The sequence below is a fragment of the Cervus canadensis genome, chromosome 29, assembly GCF_019320065.1.
Source record: "Cervus canadensis isolate Bull #8, Minnesota chromosome 29, ASM1932006v1, whole genome shotgun sequence".
Lineage (NCBI taxonomy): Eukaryota > Metazoa > Chordata > Mammalia > Artiodactyla > Cervidae > Cervus > Cervus canadensis.
Window position 1 is genome coordinate 42,793,240 of NC_057414.1, and position 15,900 is coordinate 42,809,139.

Here is a 15,900-nt window from a genome sequence, read left to right on the forward strand (position 1 = left end):
ATTTCTCAGCGGTAGCCCTCAGTCCCTAAGGGTTTGCTATTATTATCAAGGAGAGAGGCTGCGGAAATGGGTGTTTATTGAAACAGCATTCATTCAAGCAAAAAGCATTTAGGGAGCACCTACTGTGTGCTGGTGCTGGGACGCTCAGCCCTGGCCCGCTGGGGGCCCTGAGGATGCTGTGTTCAGGTGTGGTGAGGAGGCCGGTAGTGGCTGCTCGGTGCTGAGTGTGGGAGCCTCTTGTAAAACCGCTGCAGCGGCAGGTGGGGTGCAGGGCTGCAGAGACCCGGTGGGCCCCTCCGGCCGGCTTCACCACACCCACACCTCGCCCCAACCCAGATCCGCTCGGTGACTCGGCCGATTCCCGGGGTGGGGCGCCGGGGTGGAGCAGGACCTTAAATATAAGGCCTCCGGGTCCTCCCCACTTCCTGCCACACTTGAACTCCGCCGAGGCCTCCAGTGAGTAGGGTCTGGACCGGGCGGGGGGAGGCGCTGGCCGAGCCACCCCGCTCTCCGGGCGGCCTGAGCGCCGGGCTGCCAGCCCCTGGGGTCCTTCGTCCCGCAGCGTCCCGTCTGTCTGCCTATCCTAGTGCCGCCCTACACCATCGTCTACTTCCCGACCCGAGGTGCGTCCGCTGCTCCCTTAGGAGGGCGAAGGGCCCCGGCAGGACGCGCAGACTGGACAGCGCCCGAGGCGGAGGCGGGACCCCGGGGCGGCGGGGCGGGATCGCGAGCTGGGGTCCCGCCGCGGCGTCGGCTGTCGGGGCGGGGGGCCCGCGGGCGGTGCGCTCTATTCCTTCCTGGGGCGAAGTGGGCTGGGCCTACACGCCTGTCCCCCTGGCCCAGACGCTGTGGGGGCCCACTCTGTATCCGCAGCTCATCTTCTCAGCGGGCTCAGAATCTAGTCTGTGTCCTGTCTCCGCATCCAGCTCCCATACACTCCTGACTTCCCCAGGGGGCTGCTGCGAGGCTGGGGTCTCTGCCCACCCCCACTGCCCCGTCCTCCCCTCCCCCAGGGCGCTGCGAGGCCCTGCGCATGCTGCTGGCCGACCAGGGCCAGAGCTGGAAGGAAGAGGTGGTTACCAAGGAGAGCTGGCTGCAGGGTCCACTCAAGGCCTCCTGCGTGAGTGACGGCGCCCAGACAGGTGGGGCAGCCCTTGAGCAGGGGGCAGCTAAGCTCAGTGTTCCTCACCAAACCGTGCCCCCCCCCCCAGCTGTACGGGCAGCTCCCCAAGTTCCAGGACGGAGACCTCACCCTGTACCAGTCCAATGCCATCCTGAGACACCTGGGCCGCACCTTTGGTGAGTCCCGAGGCTGAAGGCAGCCCGGTCCAGGAAAGCACCTGAAGGGTCCCACCCAGATGTCCCGGGATCCGGTCCTACGGCTGGAGGATGGGCCAGGTGGCCCTTCAGAAAAGGGCAGGGCCTGGGTTAGGAGGGCTCTAGGTTACAGAGCTGGGGTCTCCAGTACCCCCAGGGGCAGGGGCCACATGGCTTGTGCCGGCAGCCCTCCTGGGCTCATTGCTTCCTGGATGACAGCTCAGAGGTGGTCACTGGCCCCCACATGCTGCGTGCTGCTGTAGGCTAGAGTCACTGTGGGTGTGACCAGGAGCTGCAGGGCCGGTCTCCTCCTGCCCTGGCCTCACCTGAATCTGGAAAGCTGGGGCACTCAATGAGCAGGCCCGTGGCCTTGTTTCAAAGATGGCAGGAATGTGGCTTGGGGAGGTGGCTGCCTCTTTTTCGGCTAGCTTGTGGGAAGGGGGTCCCACATCAGGGAAGTCAGGGAAGGGGAGTGGGAGCAGCCAGGCCCAGGCCCACCCGACTTTGGCGAGACCCAGGGTGAGAGGACGGAGGCCTCTAGCACAGCCTGCCTCTCATGGTCCCGCCCTGGGCAGTCCTGCACTCAGAGGGACACGCCAGTCTGCAGAGCCGCGTTCTGGCCAGGCCCCACAGTGGGCACCCCTCAGGCCTGGGGGTGGGGGGACGTGATCAGAGGCCTGGCCAGCCCTTGCAGGGGGACAGCCTGGAGGAGGGACTGGGGGTGGTTTGGGCTGGGAGTTCCCTAGTCCCAGGGACCAGGGTATGGTCTCAAAGACGAGCACCTGGGCTCCTGCTGGTACGTTCCTTGGGCTTGTGGAGATGGGAGTGGCAGAATTGGGCAGAGGGGATCCCCCAGCACAGGGGACCTGGGTGCCCAGACCTGAGGGCTTCAGGTTTGGGGGGAGAGGGGAGCACTGAGTGGGCGGGAGGCCAGCCCGGCCAGAACGTGACCCTCCACCCGGCCGCTGATGCAGGGCTCTACGGCGCAGATGAGCGGGAGGCGGCGCTGGTGGACATGGTGAACGACGGCCTGGAGGACCTTCGCAGGTGCTGCGGCCACCTCATCCACCACAAGCGTGTGAGCAGTCCGGGCTGGTGCTCAGGGCTGGGGCGGGGAGGCTGCATGGGGCCAGGCCCACCGCAGACCGCCGCGGGCATGACTTCCTTTCGCAGGAGGCGGACAAAGCCCGATATGTTCAGGAGCTGCCGGCGCACCTGAAGCCTTTTGAGACCCTGCTGTCCCAGAATCAGGGGGGCCAGGCCTTCATCGTGGGCGACCAGGTGAGCACTGGGTCCAGCCATCGGAGGCCCATTTCTCAGATGGGCAAACCGAGGCCCAGAGATGGCCCGTAAACTGGCTCCCTGGAGCAGCCAGTGTTCTGCATCCCCCAGCCGCCCGCCCTGTCTCCTGATCCCACTCAAGCCCTCCCGCCCCCTGCCCTGCAGATCTCCTTCGCCGACTACAACCTGCTGGACCTGCTGCTCAATCATCAGGTGCTGGTCCCCGGCTGCCTGGACCCCTTCCCCCTGCTCTCGGCCTATGTGGCCCGCCTCAGCGCCCGGCCCAAGCTCAAGGCCTTCCTGGCCTCCCCGGAGCATGTGAACCGGCCCATCTTTGGAAGCCGCAAAATATGAGCCCAGCCTCCCCCGGGAGAGGGACTGCCCTTGAGACGAATAAACACAGTGAGAGGGAAGCTGTGCTGTGGTCACTGAGGGCCCGGGTGGCCGCTGGGGAGCCCCAGCCCTTCCCAGACTGTCTCAAAGAGGATGAGGGCTGGGCTGGGCCTTGAAAAAGCTCCATACCCTCAGAGCTGCCAGGACACAAAGAGGAGTTCCAAGTCCAGAGAGGAAGATGAGATTCCACACCTCCAAGATCCACCCTGGAGGGCTGCCTGCAGGAGGGGGTTGACCTTCCCAGGGCCGCGGCAACCTGGGAAGCATCTCCATCGGAGAGAAGGGCCGCCGTGTAGGGGACACGCAGTTCCTGACTACTGTGGGATGAGCTCCGTCACCCAACACAGGCAGGGTGACTGGTCTCTGCACTCTCCGGTGTTGCGCACACGTGTCACTTGGAGTGACGCACACACTCGAGTGTTTCACACGCGTGTCCATGTTGCCCGTTCTTGGGTGTCACCCACGGTCACCCCCAGGCAGTGCGGCAGGTGGCCAGCAGGGCCCAGGTGTGTGGCTGAAGACAGACCTGGGAGTTCTGGGCATGCCGTGCTGCTTGGGGACGGGGGTGGGGGTGGTTAGTCAATCTTCTCCTCCAGCTCCTGGGGCCTCTGTCAGCTCCTCCCCCCCGACTGTGGGAGCACCCCACCACCTGTCCAGTCCCAGCCCAGCTCTCCTTCCTGCAAGGCTGTGACTGGTCAGCCTGGCCCGGCCCTCCTGGTGCTCCTCAGACAATGTGCAGGCAGATAATTCCAGAAGGCCTGCATTCCCAGCGCAGAGCTCTCATGGTTCCTCGCTGCTCTCCAGGCAGAGTCCTCAGAATGATGAGCCTGCCGGGCCTTCCTACATCAGAATTCTCTGGTTTCCAGAACATTCCCCACCCCCAGCGGCCTGGCTCACCCTTAGAGCTGCTCTCTGCTCTCCAGGTAGCCCAGCTCTCCTGCCCCTCCCCGCCTTTGTGCGGCTGATGACCCACTTCCCCGCCCACACCTCGCCTCCCCCACTTTCCCCGCCACCCCCACAGTCACGCCCCTCAGCCGTCAGCTCCCTGCCCCTCTTCGGCCAGGTGCCCTGGGCACTTCTGCCTCTCTGCTCCGTGGGGTCTGGCCGCCCAGTTGTCTCCCCTCCAGCCCTCCCCCTGTGAGGTCAGAGACCGGATCAAGTTCCTTTCTGTCTCCCCTGGCCCCAGATGAGGTGCTGCTGACTCACCTTTGTTGTTGCTCAGTCATGTCTGACTCTTTGCAACCCCATGGACTGCAGCACGCCAGGCTTCCCTGAGCTTCACCATCTCCCAATTAGCTCAAACTCATGTCCATTGAGTCGATGATGCCGTCCAACCACATCATCCTCTGTCACCTGCTTCTCCTCCCACCCTCAGTCTTTCCCAGCATCAGGATCTTTTCCGGTGAGTCGGTTCTTTTCATCAGGTGGCCAAAGTATTGGAGCTTCAGCTTCAGCATCAATCCTGCCAATGAATATTCAGACTTGATTTCCTTCAGGATTGACTGGTTGGATCTCCTTGCTGTCTGAGGGACTCTCAAGAGTCTTCTCCAGCACCACGGTTCAAAAGCATCAATCTCTGTGGTGGTGGTGGTTTAGTCACTAAGTTGTGTCCGACTCTTTGCAACCCCATAGACTGTAGCCTGCCAGCCTCCTCTATCCATGGGATTTTCCAGGCAAGAATACTGGAGTGGGTCGCCATTTCCTTTTCCAGAGGATCTTTTGAAACCAGGGAGTGAACCCAGGTCTCTTGCTTTGCAGGCAGATTCTTTACCGTCTGAGCCACCAGGGAAGCCCATAACCTCCTTTAAGATGCCACAAGCCAGGATTCGAACCTGGCCTCTCTGGCCCTAGAGCCTGTGCTTATAACAACTCTCCCAGCTTGAACCACTATTTTTTAATATCCTGGCCCAGGGTGACTGCAGTTACCAGGTTCCCTGCGAGCTGGTAACTCTGGTGACCCCTTCCGCCACTCAATTATATGGAGACAGGAACCCTAACAGGTTGGGCTTCCAGCCTTTCAGGGTCGGGGTGGAAGTGGAACTGGTTCCAGTTTAAAGGCTGGATCAGGAACTTCCCTGGTGTCACAGTGGACAAGAATCCATCTACGAAGGAAGGGGACACGGGTTCGATCCCTGGTCCAGGAAGACTCCACATTCTGAGGAGTAGCATGTCTCTCTGCCATAATTACTGATGCCCACACACCTAGAGTCCGTGCTCTGCAACAAGACCCAGTGTAACCAAAAATAAATAAAGAGTTGCAGGGGGAAAAAATGGGGGTGGGGGTGACTGGAACATTTAAAGCCTGTTGATTGGATTTGCTCTCCAGCTGGGGAGGAGGGACAAGCGGTTACGGACTCAAAATGCCAGTCCTTGTGGGTGCTCCCAGCCTTCAACCAGCTGCAGTTGGGTCAGAAGAGGCGAATAAAGGGGTTGATCCCAGTTCCTGCGAGGATTTGCCCTCTGGTGGCAGCTCTGGGACTCGAGAGTCTCCCTCCCTGGGGCATTAGCCCAGGGAGGTTGGGGGTGAGGGGTTCGGGGAGCCACCCCAGACCTCAGAGGTAGAAGCCCAGCCTGCTATGGCGCCTTGAGTCCAGGTCTCAGCCCATGGGTCTTGCTCTGCCGCCACTCCGGAAGCTGCGGGAACGTCAGCTGAGCCCTCCCCAGGCTCGCCTCTGCCCTGCACCACCTTCTCCCGGCTCTGTCAAGGTCCCAGATGGTTCTAGCTTGGGCTCCATTCCCCACCTCCAGCCCATTCCCCCCGAGCCCACTTGGTAAGCCACCTGAAGACTCTTCCCAGCCCTGGAGGTTGGAACCCCTGGCTGCCTTTCCCCAGGTGTATACCCTCTCTGGGCCTGTTTCCTTTCCTGTCATCACAAAAGGCCACAGTGTTTACCAAGCACCTTCTGTGTGCCAGGCACTCGGTGGCTCTTAAAACTTCCATTTTACAGATGAGAAAACTGAGGTCAGAGCTGGAATTTGCACCCAGGCAGACTGACGGCCTAGCCTACATTCTTTCCCAAAGAGCCCCAGCAAATGCTCTCAAAAGTGCTCTGCACGAATCCAGCCTTCAGCGGAGTGGTTATTTGCAATGTTAATGTTAGTGAAATGTTAAATATCCTGATTGCAATCAAGAGGGAGCCACAGGAATTTTAGAAGCCGGAGAACAGGTCATGTTCAACCACTGGCCTGCTTTGTGGTTTGCTGTCAAGGCCGAGAGGCTGAAAACCAGCTCTGCAAATGTGGAGATGAAACCAGGGTGAGCACGAACAACTGGGAGGAGCCTCTCATGACCCTGTGGAGACGTTTACCCTCAAGAACTGTTGTGTTTGTCCAGAAAGTGCTTTTGGCAGGAAAACTTGAACTCCAAATCTTCCTCTTGGAAGACTTTCCACTGGGGTGGGGTGGGGAGCCTATACAATCTCCAGATGGGATTTTCCACAAAGTCAGGAAAACAGCCCAGGATCCCGCGAGCTCTGGTTACTGTCGCTCCAGCTTCCTTGCCCGAGCCTTGATCTTAAGAGAAGCATCTAGGGGAGAAAATAAAACGAAGGCTTTTAGTTCACCCATTGGCTGATCCCCAGCTGGGTTCTGGCTCAAAAGTGTATCAACCTTGAGAAAATGGTGGTTTCTCAAAGATTTGGCCTCAGTATGTTTAAGTCTCCAGCTAGACACGCCACATCTGGGGCAAGTTGGTGGCTCAGGGGTCAAGAACCCGCCTGCCAATGCAGGAGACGTGGGTTCCATCCCTGGGTCAGGAAAATCCCCTGGAGGAGGAAATAGCAACCCACTCCGGTATTCTTGCCTGGAAAATCCCATGGACAGAGGAGCCTGGTAGGCTACAGTCCGTGGGGTCACAAAGAGTCGGCCATGACCTAGTGAGTAAACAACAACGAGAGTGGAAAGTTACCATTTTGAGAGTTTGAAGCAGTAGCTTTTTCCTCTTATGCCAAAAATAAGACAACTGGGAATTGGGCTCATAAATCGGGCCCCGGGAGACTGAGACACACAGCTGGCTTGGTCTCTCAGCTCTAACCTGGTGATGTCTGTGGGCTTCTCTTCCTCTGACTCTGCCAGCCCTCATTGTCTCCTGCTGGCAGCAGGCTCTGCCCTCCAGACACATGTGACCCAAACCCAAGCCCCAGCCCTGGGCACAGTGTGGTCCAAGGGCTGAGCCCTGGCAGGGGAGCTGGGCCCATCAGACCCAGCTGGGTCAGTGCTGGCCAGGCACCAGGAGCTTTCTCTGCAACCAGAGCTTTCTTTTCTTCACAGAAGTCCATGAAGGGACTTCCCTGGTGGTCCAGGGGTTAAGAATCTGCCTTCCAATGCAGGCGACACAGGTTCAATCTCTGGTCAGGGAACTAAGATCCCACACGCCACTGGGCAACTAAGCCTGTGTGCCACAACGTCTGAGCCCGCTCATCACAGTGACGACCCAGCACAGCCCTTGCACAAAAAGAGTCAGTGAGGGCATGACTTCAGAGCAGACTGTGGGGTTGGTTATAGCGGAGAGAGTTGAGCCCATGTGTGTGTCTGTGTGTGTATGCGCGTGTGTTTGTGAGAGAGAGAGAGTTTTCAGCCATGATTCCAGTCCCCCAGAGGCCATGTCCTTGCTCTGATTTGTTCATATGACCTCATACACGCTTCTTTTTTGGAGCTGAGCTTCTGTGATTTCAGCTGAAAGAGGCTGCGACAATTTTCAAATATGTCCACAGATCCATTTTCCCCATCAGAATTTGGAATCAATCTCCTACCCCTTGCGTTTGGCTGGACTCAGTGACTTGTTTCCAGCTCACAGGTGTGGGAGAGATGGTGCAGATTGTCCGGGACTAGGTCGTGGAAGGTCTGTGGCTTGCTCCAGGATCCCTCTCTTGGGTTGCCAGCCAGCCATGAAGATACTCAAGCAGCCCTGGGGAGAGGTTCAGGTGACAAGGAGCGGAGGCTTCTTGCCAAGGCAGCACAAAGTCACCGCCCATGTGAGCAAGCCGTCTGGAGGGCCTCCTCCAGCCCCAGTCGAGCCTTCAGATGGCTGCAGCCCCAGCTGCAATGACAGACTGTGTTAATCACGTGTTTTAGTTTTTGGGTTTTTTTTTCTGGCTTTGCTGGGTCTTAGTTGCAGCATGTGGGACCCAGTTCCCTGACCAGGGATCAAACTGTGGCCCCCTGCATTGGGAGTGTGGAACGTTAGCCAACTGGACCACCAGGGAAGTCTGATTTTCTGTATTCTGATGCTCTGACTGACCCTGCAGGGTTAACTAATTCTTATGGGAAAAGACTCTGATGCTGCAAAAGATTGAAGGCAAAAGGAGAAGAGGGCAGCAGAGGGTGAGATGGTTAGATAGTATCACTGACTCAATGGACGTGAATTTGACTAAACTCTGGGTGATGGTGGAGGACAGAGGAGCCTGGTGTACTGCAGTCCATGGGGTCGCAAAGAGTTGGATATGACTTGGCGACTGAACAACAACAAAAGTGATGGCAAACAATTGGCCTGACAGTGTGCCTTTCGAATGCAAACCAACCAATTCAGAGCCCATGTCCCACCTCCCTCAATGGGCTCTTATACTCTAGCCATACACCTGCCATAGTCACCCCAGGGCCAGGTACCAGACAACCAGAGATGGCTCCTATGCTCCAGAGCCCACTGCAATGATCCAAACTCACCAATCCTCGGCCTGCTTACCCTGTCTTGTGTTTCTTTCCATGGAAACCACAGGAGAGGCTCTGCCCGAAGTTTCCCTTCTCCCTCTGCCTCCTGACCACCCCTGGTGCATCCTTGGGTGGACGCCCCCCACCACTACCCCAGAATGGCATGCCCCGTTCTCTTGGGATTTGTGGGAAACTAACTATCTCTTTGATGGCAGATGCCTCTTGATCTGTTGGCCTTGCCAGACCTAAATAATAATAAAGCCTATATTTAAAACAGTGAGTCTGGGCAACAACAACTCAGCCAAGCCACTCCCAAATTTCTGACCCGGAGAAGGAGATAATATATGTTTATTATTTTAAGTGAATAAACTTTGGGGTCATTTGTTAGACAGCAACAGATAACTAATAGAGGGTCGGAACCAGGCCAGCACCATCTGGTCCCGGCGTAGGATGGACGTGGAGCAAATTTCCAGGTTCACAAAGCAAGGCAGGTGCTCTGAGGTTTCATGAGGTACTTTCCAGAGGTTTTCTGGTTCCTTTGGTTGAGGTTTGGTGTCTTCTCTGACACCACTGGGCACAAGAGCTGGTTAGTGCTCAGGATAAAGGCGCATTATTCAAACAGGAATCTTTCCTTTGATGATCTATCTCAATTCCTGGTTGCAAACCCAGCATGATCCAACACCCCAATGCATATTCCAATGATTAGTTTTTCTATGCAGGTCATTCACATTGAAGAGCAGCTAATGAGCTTGACTTCAGGTTCCATCCCTTTCCCTCATTTGCTCTGTGATCCTGATCACCACACCCAAACAAAGCAATACATCTAAAACAGCTCGGGACTTTCCGGGTGCTCCAGTGGTGGTTAAGAATCCACCTGCCAATGCAGGGGACACAGGTTCAATCCCTGGTCAGGGACGATCCCACATGATGTGGGGCAACTAAGCCCATGTGCCCCAACTACTGAGCCACACGCCTTGAGCCTGTGCTCCACAACAAGAGAAGCCACTGCAATGAGAAGCAGTAATGAAGAGTAGCCCCCGCTCTCCGAAACTAGAGAAAGCCCACGCGGCAAAGAAGACCCAGAGCAGCCAAAAATAAACAAATAAATCATTAAAAAAAAATCTTATCTGTGTCTCCCCTACTGGTTCTGTTTCTGAATAGAACGCTGACTAATACACTATTTAACCAGAAGAGTAGGATACTTCCCTAGTGGTCAAGTGGCTAAGACTCCACGCTCCCAATGCAGGGGGCCCAGGTTCAATCCCTGGTTAGGGAACTAGATCCCACACTCTGCAGCTGAGACCTGGAGCAGTCAAATAAATAAAAATAAGCATTTAAAAATAAATTAATAAAATTAAATTTAAAATTAAAAATACAGAAGAATCACTTATTGAGGGCTGTCTCTGAAAAGATCGCTTTTCTATCTGTTGTGATTAGAACAATCTGTTTTTTTTTTAATTTATTTATTTTTAATGGAAGGATAATTGCTTTATATTATTATATTGATTATAGTATACATGAACATGATGGCTTTAATTCTTGCATAACATGTTTATTTTAAAAATTGAGTAATAGAAAACTTGATTAAAAAGCTTTACTTGGAGAGGAAATCTCAATGTAGTAATACTTCTTTGTTTCATTCCAGACCCAAGTGCTCAAATGATGACTTGGCTGAAAATGTTGAACTTCAAGTTTTGCTAGAGGTCAACATACCATCAGTTGTTTTTTTCCCCCCTCTTCCTCAATTGCATATTTGTGCAAAACGTATGGTGAAAGAAGGGATGCCACCTTCCCAAGATGTTGAGATAGCCCCGAAGGTAAGGGTGATGTGTTCAGCCATTTATTGAACATTTATTATGGGCCAGGCATTGAGCTAAATGTTTTCTTTATTTTTTAAAAAAATTTGGGGGGTCTTCCTTGCATCCTGCGGACTGCCCTCCACTTGTGGGGCACATGCTTCTCCCTGCGATGGCTTCTCTGGCTGCAGGGCCTGGGCTCTAGAGCACAAGCTCAGAGTTGTCCTGAGACACCCGTGGAGTCTTATTTTATATACAGTAATTTGTATCTGCTAATCCCAAACTCCTAATTTACTTCTCCCACCCCTTTCCCCTTTGGTAACCACAAATTTGTCTTCTATGTTTGTAAGTCTGTTTCTGCTTTGTAAATAAGTTCATTTGTATCACTTTTTTTAGATTCCACATATAAACGACAGCATATATTTGTCTTTTTCTTTCTGACTACTTCACTTAGTATGATGATCTCTAGGTCCATCCAAGTTGCTGCAAATGGCATTCTTTCATTTTCCCACTTTTCCCTAGTGGCTCAAACGGTAAGGAATCTGCCTGCAGTGTGGGAGACCTGGGTTCAATCCCTGGGTTGGGAAGATCCCCTGGAGAAGGGAATGGCTACCCACTCCAGTATTCTGGCCTGGAGAATTCCATGGACTGTATAGTCCAGAGGGTTGCAAAGAGTCGGACACAACTGAGCAACTTTCACTTTCACAATTTATGGTAGGTGTGCACGTGTGTGTGGGTGCTAAATTGCTTCAGTTGTATCCTACTTTTTGCAATCCTATGGACTGTAAGCCCTCCAGGCTCCTCTGTCCCTGGGATTCTCCCGGCAAGAATACTAGAGGGGGTGGCCATTCTTTTCTCCAGGGGATCTTCCCGACCCAGGGATCAAACTTGTGTCCTGTGCATTGCGGGGAGGATTCTTAACCACTGAGCCACTGGGAATCCTCCAAACTAACACAGATATCCTTCAGTGGGTAAGTGGTTAAACATACCAAGGAATACGACTCAGGAATAAAAGGAATGAACTGAGACTTCCGCGGTGGTCCAGTGGCTAAGACTCCACACTCCCAATGCAGGAGTGGGTGGCCGGTTTCGATCCCTAGATGGGGAGCTAGATCCCACATGCTGCAACTAAAAAAAAAAAAAAAGACTCCTCATGCTGAAACTAAAAGATTGAAGATCACAGGTGGGGCAACTAAGACCCAGTGCAGTCAAATTAATTAATTAATTAATTTTTAATAAGAAGAATGAACTATTGATTCACAGGGCATCTGGAATCCAGAGAAGTGTGCTGAGTGGGGGAAAAAAGCTGATCCCAAAAGCTTACATACTGTTTGATTCCATTTATATAACATTCTTGTCATGACTAAATTATAGAAATAGAGGACAGATTGTGGTTGCCAGAGATTAAGGACAGGCGAGGGGATTGCAAGTGGTGGGGAATCGGGGGGAGAGACGTGGGTGTGGTTATAAAAGATGACGTAAGAGATTGTGTGGTGAGGAACTGTTCAGGGTCCTGACTGTGGTGGTGGATGCGTGAAACTACACAGGTGATAAAATTGCATAGAACTAGACACACACACATGCACACAGACACACACGCGCACACAGGAGTCCAGCTGAAACCAGGGCAATCTGCACACAAGATGGTTAGATTGTATCAATGTTAATATCCGGGGTGTGACATCACCCTCCAGTTTTGCAAGATGTTATCTCAAAAGGAAAAGGTTAGGTCAAAAAAAGTAAACAGACATAAAGGTTCTAATTAAAAGACACAGGATGTCAGAATGACAAAAGAACATTAAATTATACTCTATGTATAAGAACACATTTCAAGCGTAGGATATGGAGAGGTTGAAAGTGAAAGGATGAAAAAGGCATGCCGTGCAAGTACCACCAGAAAGCAAGTGTAGCTGCATCAATATCAGGACAACAGCGCTTGGAAGCCGAGGTCAATACAAAACAAATGAAGAACGTAAAAAAATATATAGAGGGAATTTTGTTAATGTGAAAAAAGCCTCACTATTTATCCAGAAATAAAAAAATTTTAAGTTTTTTTGTATCTAATATCATGGCCTCAAACTTGATAAAGCAAAACATGATGGAATAGCAAAGAAACATACACAAAGCTGAAGTCATTACATGTGTGTGTGTGTATTTGCCAATCTTGTTTCATTTATATTTTCTTTCAGTCTGTATTCAGATATTTTAACATGCTTCTCTTAGTAACTGATAGATCGGGCAGAGAAAAAATGCAGAATAAAATGAAAAAGTCAGACAACCACAGAAAACACTTTTCTTTCTTTATCTGGCTGCGCTGGCTCTTAGTTGCGACACGCAGGATTTTTCCTTGCAGTACACGGACTCTCTAGTTGTGACGAGCTGGCTCAGTAGTTGAGGAGTGTGGGCTTAGTTCTACTGCATTTGGGATCTTAGTTCCCCAACTAGGGATTGAACCTGTGTCCTCTGCATGGCGAGGAGGATTCTTAACCACTGGACCACCAGGGAAGTCCCAGAATACACTTTCTTTTCAGCTCGTGTATAACCTATACCAAAATCGATTCCATAGACATGTCAGCGCATTCCAGTGGATTGAAACTGTAGAGTCCGTTGTCTGTGCACAGTGCAAGTGAGCTAAAAGCCAATTTCCAAAAAGACAACTTAGATGTTTGTGATTAAAGGACTATTTCAGGAGCTGAGTCCTCATGCCAGCGAACCACAAGTACCACAGAGAATCATTGCTTCATAGAAAGCAAACCAATATGCAAAATGGTAAAAGAAAAATTTACCTCAACTTTTTTTTAGAAAATTAGTTAATTTATTTATTTGATTTTAATTTAATTTGGGTCTTCATTGCTGTGTGGGCTTTTCTTTAGTTGCGGCGAGTGGGGGCTACTCTCTAGCGGCAGAACGCGGGCTTTTCATTGCAGTGGCTTCTCTTCTTGTGAAGCATAGGCTCTAGGGTGTGAGGGCCCAGTAGTTGTGTCTCGAAGGCTCTAGATCACAGGCTCAGCAGCTGTGGTGCATGGGCTGAATTGCTCCCTGGCACGTGGAATCTGCCCAGACCAGGGATCAAACCTGTGTCTCCGGCTTTGGCAGGAGGATTCTTTACCACTGAGCCGCCAGGGAAGCCCAAATGTGTATTTTGTTTTTTGTTTTTTAATTTTAGGGATAAATTTTGCTGTTGTTGAGGTATTATACATCTATAAATACATTATTATGCCTATACTGCACATACGGTAAGGTGCACTCCTCTTTAAGTGGATTTTGTGAGTTTTCCTATTCAGGCAGACCTCTGCAGTTACCACCAGATCAAGAGAGCATGTTTCTAATACCTCAACCCCATAAAGTTCTCTCAAAGTTAGTGCTCATTCTCCCTCAAAATTAGTGCCCTCCAAACCACACACCATTCTGGCTCCTAACACCATAAACTAGTTTTGCATGTTTCTGAATTCATATAAATGGAATCGTATACCATGCATTATTTTGTGTGGCTTCTTCGGCTTAGTGAAACATCTGTGGGTTTCATCCTTGTGGTGTGTGGCAGCGCTCCATTGGGTGTTTTAGTCGCTTAGTCATGCCCAACTCTTTGCGATCCCATGGACTGTAGCCTGCCAGGCTCCTCTGTCCATGGAATTCTCCAGACAAGAACACTAGAGTGGGCTGCCATTTCTTTCTCCAGGGGATCTTCCTGACCAATGGATCGAACCCAGGTCTCCTGCCTTGCTGGCAGATTCTTTACCGTCTGAGCCACCAGGGAAGCCCTCCACTGGGTGACCATATTATAACTGATTGGTTGACATTTGGGTTGAATGTCTGGTTTGGGGCTATTATGAGTTAAGGATCAGCTTATTTGATTGTGGAAGCTTGGTAAATCCAAAATCTGAAGAGTAGGCTGGCATTATCTACCGATTTAAATGTCAATCTCATCTAAAAAAAAAAAAAATACCTTCAGAGAAACATCTAGAATAGTATTTGACCAAACATCTGGGTACTGTGGCTTATTCAAGTTAACACATAATTCAAGTTAACACAAGTTAACACATCACAGGACTCCACTCGACCACTCCCGCGAGTGTCCGCTGCTCCCGCGTGACCCCCGCCCTGTGTCCGCACGCTCCCGCCCCGCCGGCCGCCAAGATGATGTGCGGAGCGCCTTCAGCCACGCAGCCCGCCACGGCCGAGACCCAGGCTATCGCCGACAAGGTGAAGTCCCAGCTGGAGGAGAAGGAGAACAAGAAGTTGACAGTGTTCAAGGCTCTGGAGTTCAAAAGCCAGTTGGTTGCTGGGAAGAACTACTTCATCAAGGTTCATGTGGACGAGGATGACTTCGTGCACATTCGAGGGTTTGAAAGCCTCCCGCATGAGAACAATCCCGTGGCCTTGACCAGCTACCAGATCAACAAAGGCAGGCACGACGAGCTGACGTACTTCTAGGCCCGATTTTGCAGAGTCTGTTGCCCACATGGGTCTCTCCTCTGCAGACCTGTCTGGGACCAGACGCGGTGCCCCTTGGGGTGGGGTGGTGTCTCTGTTCCCTGCTTTCATTGGGTTCGTTTTTTCTCCCAATCCATGATTTTAGCTAAATTTCTATCGAGGAGGGCTTGTGTTATCTTTAAATAAATATGTGTTTTCTGTTTTCACACACACACAAAAAATTAACCATCACAAATATATACCCAGGAGTGGAGCTTTAGTAGAGAACACAATTTTTCCAAGTAATTGAATCATTTTAACACTCCCACCAAGAAAGCATGAAAGTCCCAGTTGCTCTATGTCCTTGCTAACACTTGGAATTGTCAGTGCTTCCAATTTTTCTAATGAATGTATAGTGGTAATCTAATGGTAATGTGGTTTTATTTTTTCATTTCCTTGATGACTAATGATGCCATACACCTTTTCTTATGCTTGAGGGTTATGTAATATTGCCACACAAAATATTTCCAAACAGCAAACTCTTTTTCCCCCCTTAATTTTATTGAAGAATAGTTGATTTACAATATTGTGTTAATTTCTGCACGACAGCAAAGTGATTCAGTTATACCCATTTATGTATTTTTTTCATATTCTTTTCCATTTGGTTTATCACAGAATATTGTTTGTAGTGTTTTATGCTATTCAGTAGGACCTTGTTGTTTATCCATCCCATTTATACAACAAGCAGTTTTATTTTATTTATTTATTTTGTCTTTGCTGGTCTTAGTTGTGGTGTGTGAGATCTAGTTGCCTGACCAGGGATGGAACCTGGGCCCCCTGCGTTGGAAGTGAGGAGTCTTTTTTTTAAATTAATTAATTAATTAATTTTACTTTACAATATTGTATTGGTTTTGCCATACATTGACTTGAATCGGGAGTGCGGAGTCTTAACCATTTCCCTGGGCCACCAGGGAAATCACAAACACTTTTTTTTTTTTTAACGATGAGAGTTGGACTCTGAAATATGGGCACAGGTGGCTAGTAATCTGCTCCC

At 51.4% G+C, this 15,900-nt stretch overlaps 2 protein-coding genes across 4 annotated transcripts; both read left to right on the forward strand.

The window, feature by feature from the left end:
• Positions 1 to 235: 235 nt before the first annotated feature.
• Positions 236 to 3,011, forward strand: LOC122431348 (glutathione S-transferase P-like). Of its 3 annotated transcripts, XM_043452637.1 has the most exons (7): positions 236 to 456; positions 588 to 623; positions 1,014 to 1,120; positions 1,212 to 1,299; positions 2,292 to 2,395; positions 2,491 to 2,598; positions 2,764 to 3,011. In XM_043452637.1, coding segments are annotated over exons 1-7 (633 nt in total). In that variant the 5' UTR covers positions 236 to 455; the 3' UTR covers positions 2,953 to 3,011. The 3 variants fall into 3 exon arrangements, with proteins under 3 accessions (XP_043308572.1, XP_043308571.1, XP_043308570.1); XM_043452636.1 differs by lacking the exon at positions 588 to 623 and having other exon boundaries at positions 328 to 456; positions 874 to 1,120; XM_043452635.1 differs by lacking the exon at positions 236 to 456 and having other exon boundaries at positions 463 to 623; positions 874 to 1,120.
• Positions 3,012 to 10,425: 7,414 nt separating this feature from the next.
• On the forward strand, positions 10,426 to 15,075 carry LOC122430899 (cystatin-B-like). The gene is made up of 2 exons (XM_043451826.1): positions 10,426 to 10,454; positions 14,482 to 15,075. The coding sequence occupies exon 2, from the start codon at positions 14,571 to 14,573 to the stop codon at positions 14,865 to 14,867; it is 297 nt and encodes a 98-aa protein (XP_043307761.1). The 5' UTR covers positions 10,426 to 10,454; positions 14,482 to 14,570; the 3' UTR covers positions 14,868 to 15,075.
• Positions 15,076 to 15,900: the final 825 nt, after the last annotated feature.

Bases quoted from the DNA above. Each gene is read 5' to 3' on its own strand.
- LOC122431348 (XM_043452637.1), top strand. The intron at 624-1,013 runs GTGCGTCCGCTG...CCCCTCCCCCAG, and splicing joins CGTCTACTTCCCGACCCGAG to GGCGCTGCGAGGCCCTGCGC. The intron at 1,300-2,291 runs GTGAGTCCCGAG...CCGCTGATGCAG, and splicing joins ACACCTGGGCCGCACCTTTG to GGCTCTACGGCGCAGATGAG.
- LOC122430899 (XM_043451826.1), top strand. From the start codon at position 14,571: ATGATGTGCGGAGCGCCTTCAGCCACGCAGCCCGCCACGGCCGAGACC.